The sequence below is a fragment of the Nestor notabilis genome, unplaced genomic scaffold (genome assembly GCF_000696875.1).
Source record: "Nestor notabilis isolate BGI_N333 unplaced genomic scaffold, ASM69687v1 scaffold11856, whole genome shotgun sequence".
Taxonomy (NCBI): Eukaryota; Metazoa; Chordata; class Aves; order Psittaciformes; family Psittacidae; genus Nestor; species Nestor notabilis.
Window position 1 is genome coordinate 11,747 of NW_009932411.1, and position 5,754 is coordinate 17,500.

At 38.9% G+C, this 5,754-nt stretch overlaps 1 protein-coding gene across 1 annotated transcript in view; it reads right to left on the bottom strand.

Moving 5' to 3' along the window:
* Positions 1–875: 875 nt before the first annotated feature.
* Positions 876–5,754, bottom strand: part of LOC104407183 (DNA-binding protein Ikaros-like) — a gene marked incomplete at its 3' end in the record, with an annotated part of 6,292 nt that continues 1,413 nt past the window's right edge. The window contains exon 2 of the mRNA XM_010016382.1: positions 876–995. Coding sequence (XP_010014684.1) covers positions 876–995 — 120 coding nt within the window. The remainder of the gene's footprint in view (positions 996–5,754) is intronic.

Genomic DNA, 5,754 nt, shown 5'->3' on the forward strand with positions numbered 1-5,754 from the left:
AATATTTTTATCATATAGGGTATCAATCACAGTATTCTGGGAGTCACTGTGCTTTTTTTCCTTTTTTTTTTTTCTTCTTATTACTAGGAAAAAAGCATAGTGTTCAAGTATTATCATTTAGTTTTTTTAGTGGACTACATGTGAGCTGGTGTACAGAATAGTCAGCAGTATTTCTAGTCCTTTGTGTGGAGCCTGCGATCCTTAAGAAGACCATGTCTGGATCTTCTCTGTAGAGAAGATTTGTAAAATCATCTCTAGACAATGATTTATTTTTATCCAACCAACTTTATCAATTGTGGACTTTTACCTAGAAGAACAAAATTCAAGTGTTTTGTAATGTTCTGCCAGTTAAAAACTCATAAGTAAATGAAGATCCAACATTGAATCTGAAACATATAAACCATATGTGCATGCTAATAGGCATTTATAGAGAAATCTGAATAGTAGATAACATTCAAAATGGCGTTCAAATTAAAAATAATAATAAAAATACCTGAGAGTTCACACTGAATTTTTATCAAATCTGAGTTCAGATAATTTTGACCAGGAACCACATATTTAATTCAATTTCCTATGCAGAATGAAAACAATCTTTCCTGGGGAGAGTTTCATGCAATCAGTGATGCTTTAGAAATAAGATAAATACTAGGATCTTTATAACTTCTCTGTGGATGAAAATGCTTGCTGTCATTCAAAAGCCTATCCCAATGAAAAGGTTGCACAAAAAACACTAAGCATCTGAGTAATCCTGTGGCGAACAAGATGAAAAGGCACAAGATCTGCTTTTATACCAGCTTATTATATAGTGTTTTAACATTATTGGCATATTATATTATGTATTAATATTTCTTATCAGATTGGACTAGTCATCTTACCCAAGAATCTCTCATTCTTGGCACTCTGTTGTCCTCCAGTACTAGTTGAAAGGTCCTCTGGTACAGGCATAGGTTCATCTGCATCATCTGGCACATCACTAATTGGAGGACTTTCCTTTCCTATTAGTGAAGAAAGTAGCATCAGTCAGAGTAGTCTTAGTTCAAAATAATACCATAAGAGGAACCACAAACCAAACAACTTAGCAAAAAGACCTAAGCACTATTGAAAGTGTGACATAAGAATGGACCAAAACTTGCTGTCCTGCAGATAAAATTTCTTTAGAACACAGGAGAATTATATCTGTGAAAAAAATGCATGGCCGACACAGAATCGTAGAATGGTTAGGGTTGGAAAGGACCATAAGATCATCTAGTTCCAACATCCCTGCCATGGAAAGGGACATCACACGCTAAAACATGTCACCCAAGACCCCAGCCAACCTGGCCTTGAACATCTCCTCCAAATTTACTGAAGTCTGGATACGCAGTTATCAGTCTTACCACTTTGGATATTTTGTAACACACATGAGCTGCTGTGCTCAAAAGATCCAGTTTAGCCAACATAAACTGGCAGATTACAAAGGTTATCAAATGGTCATCTTCTGTAGAAACTCTTCTTTCTTCCACAAATACTCCTTGAGAGCACATCCAGATTTGCTTCAATGACATAGCAAAGTCTAACCAACAAGTATTCTGGGGCTTTAACAGAACTACTTCCACCCCTCCCTCCCCCCCCTCCCCAAATATAATATTTCCAACTAAAAATTCAACTGCATCTTCTGCAAGTTTCACTAATACCCACAGATCAAGCTTTGGCTGGTCCTTCTGCCTACAAGTAATTAAGTGCCCATAGCTCCTGGGACTTCCTAAAACATGTACAATTAGAAGTCAGTCAAAACATGACTTCAAGGGTTTTATGGTCTCTTATTGGCAAAGAGGAAAAACGCCGCAGTATCTTCTGTACACAAGGTTTAGCAGAAGAAAACAGCCTGGAGCTTTAGTAGAAGTATTACAGAACTGATTTAGTGCTGAATGCATGACAATAAGGAAAACAAATCTTGCTAAGCATTGCACTTCCAGAAATGGTGAGGGCTCGTTCTTGGATTAGCTCTCAGTCACAGTGTACATGTTGTACCCACAGTACTATCCCTATCTTGCAGAGCTTCTTTTAAGATATCTTCACACATCTGTAACAAAAGCATGGCTTGGAAACAACTACCAAAAGAATTGTCTAAGTGATTAGTTTCATCGACTATTACTAAAAGGCTGGTCTTTGCATTAATAGCAAAGAATGAAATAGGCCCAGTGCAGGATTTGAACTCAGTAATGTTCACATAAAACCTCTGTCTCCAAAATGGAGACAAATACAATCTATTAGACATCCCATGGCAATCAGCACACCAGCAAGGACTGTAATTTCATGGCACAAAGGCCTAGCAAATTAGTGGGTTTTTTTTCTAATGAGAATTCCCTCATTAACACACAAACATTCATTAATTCTGAAATCATGTCTCAGAAAAGGAAAAATTAAAACAAATACAGCTCACTTAAGTGATAATAGTCTGGTGATTGCAGTTATGGATTTGACTTGAAAGAAGAAAACCTTTTTCTCCCAACCTCCTGGATGGAGCAAAGCATCATTCTTTAGGATCTGTACTGGTCATGATGTGGGAGAAATGCCAGGTAGGTTTAGGTCATCATCCAGATTAGCTGGGTTGGGTTGTTTGCACAGTCTAGGTTTAAATGAACAAAATGAGTGGGGGGCTGAGTTTCTCAGTGATGTTTCTACCAGGCTGTGGAATAACTTCTGAGCAGGAGTGGTGGGAATGGCATCAGGTGAACCATCTAAAGGTGCAGCTGGAGGACTCAAGGATAACAAAGGAACACTCGTGCACTGGCAGAAGGACTGACTAGACAATTTCCTAGTGTCATCTGCAGCTTCAGTGGAGTACTCTTAAATGGTCAAAATCACACCTGCTGGATGTGAGTGCAGGAGCAAAGGTGGATTGTGCAAATGGAAAAGAAGGACTATGAATTTTACAGCAGATGAAAGTAAAAGCAGGAGTTCATTAAAACAGATTTTGCCATTCCCTCGTTAGCTCTTTATTTAGTTATTCCTGTATTTTTCTGCACTATTTTTATGGGATATAAGGAACTTAAACAGCTGCCAGCAACTTTCAAATTCAAGTCCCATACTGCCAAGCTGAGGTATCTCTTACAGATGAATGCATGGGCAAGGAGATACAGCTGAAATATTTCAGCTTTTTCAACATTTTTCCCCCATCCCCCCCAAAACAAAAGCAAAACAAAAAACCCCAGCAGTTTAATTGGACGGCAAGAGGCAGTCTGGTCAGAATCAGCTCTCTTGACACTACATGTAGGTTAAGGAAATCTGTTAAAAAGTAATTAAAAGCCACTTGCATCTTCCAAGGTTCAACTTGTGCTCCCAGTTAGAATAAAGGAAGTTGATGCTTTGGCTTAGTCTGGATTCAGAAGAGCACTTTCCCTAAAAACCTGAAAGCTTTTTTTCTTTTATCTCAGACCTATGAGATAACAGATAGCAAAATAAATCAAAAGTTTCTTGGTATGTAACTAGGCATCCTACAATAAGCAGGCTAAGTAAGATGCTTTTAAGATAAGTCATACCTTCCTTTCAGAACAGAAACCTGTTAGTAGATCAGTACATTTGCAGTTTGTGGTGAACTTTTTAGTTCACTAACCAAATATCAGTCTTCTACTTGTTAAACTAATAGCCATTTGCCCAGGGGGCATGAATCAGAATAGCCTCATGGACTTGGTGGGGCAGAAGCCAGAGATCTGGTATGCTTCCTTTTTTGCAGGAGCCTGCAGTTAAGAAAATTTAGTAAACTTGGCTTTAATGCCTCATTTCTTATCATTTGATTTCCTCCTGTTACACATGATCGAGAAATCCCTGCACGCAAAAATGCAGAGTGAAAATAGTGGATTTAGAGTACATACATTTGTTGAGTTCTGTGTCTTGGATTCTAGAGAGTGATATTTGTATTTCATGCCTTAATTATGTCTAAATTGTTACACCGTGATAAGTTCACTACTGCATGGTAATCTTATAGATATGCAATCTCAGTAACATCCTTTTGCCAATGAATTTAGAAATAGAAAGGAGGTAGGAGAAAGGAGGGAACAGTTTCATATTTAATTTTTAACAGGCATGTCCAGAACAAAAACTGGTTGAATGGATGGAGCTGAAAAAACCTACATAGTGGCAAGTATTGGGGTAAATTATTAAAATGTCATGTAACAGAGAAAAGGGCCATAGATTTATTCCATTTTCATTTTATAATTTTGCTCAAAAGAAGAAGTGAAGCATAAACAATGAAATCTAATCTTGGGGCAGGGAGGTGTCTCTATTTTATTTTATTTTTAACAAAGAGCCACCTGACACATCAAACTGAAAAGACAAGAGAGCTGTAGAGTTGAGGTTCTGTTTCCGGCACTGCTGTTAGCACCCTTGGTTAAGTCATAAATGGAGATCAACTATAGGCTGTATCATACATTCCCCCAATTTATCCTGAAGCTCTGAAAGTGTCTAACCCATCAACGGTGCCTTGTAAGATCCTCAGCTTCACTCTACTTGAGTTTCCTTATCTCTACCCCAGCAATATAGTTAAAGAAATGAGGAAAGAGCGGAAGGGAGCAAAGTGCCAATTAGGTTCATGCCAGGATGGTGCTGCTGCAGCTACAACTATTAAAAAGGAAGCCAACAAGGGATTTCTTAATAAAATCTCATTCTCCGTGCTTTCACAAACTGAAGTTGGGTTTAATACGTACAGGTTGTTTCCTGAGGAAATGCTAGATTCACTGGAGAAGTTATCATAGAATCATAGAATGGTTTGGGTTGGACAGGACCTTAAAGATCATCTAGTTTCAACCCCCCTGCCACAGGCAGGGATGCCTCACACTAGACCAGATTGCTCCAAGCTCTGTCCAACCTGGCCTTGAACACAGCCAGGGATGCAGGGCAGCCACAACCTCTCTGGGAAATCTGTGCCAGTGCTTCACCACCCTCATAGTAAAGAACCTCTTCCTAACATCTAATATAAATCCACCCTGTTTCAGTTTAAGGTTATTCCCCCTTGTCCTGTCACTACATGTCCCTGTAAAAAGTCCCTCTCCAGATTTCTTGTAGGCCCTTTCTAGGTATTGGAAGACTACTATAAGGTCTCCCCTGACCCTTCTCTTCTCCAGACTGAATTACCCCAACAAGATGTAAGAAAAGTAAGATAGACATTTTTCTGGATGAGAATCACAACCCAATTCACACCCTGGTTTTACTAGTAGAACCTCAAACCTCCAGTGATGAGAAGAGAGTTGCTCTGGGACAGAAGCCAGGCTCTCAGGTAGGAGATACCAGCCCAGGATACACTCATTTTTACCTTCCTAAGACCTAACAAGAACATTAAATGCAAAACTCCTCTTCCTGCTGTAGCAGAGTGCAGCACTATCTGGTAGGTACTAGGGGATCTTTGTATTTTAGATGTGGAAACATTTGTACTTTTTTTTTTTTTTTTTTCACCTTCCTTAACTGTTATGCCCTAGAACTGAGAAAAAAAAAAGAAGAGAAAAAAAGAAAAAAAAAGGGCAGGAAAAATACTGCTTGTTAAGTGAGATATTATCTGTGTTTTCTGACTCTCTTGTACGGGTGCCGGATACTGTTTGGTTAAATGTATGTCAGCTCTCTCCTCATTTCAGAACTGTAACTGCTTGTCTCATGAAATATCGCTTTCAGGAGAAAAATAAAAAGTATGAACTCTGTGCTAGTCACACGGTATTTCAGTTCCTCTAGGAGCCAGCCATGCCTGGATTCCCAGAAGTGGGAATGTCTGTGTGACACAGGGTT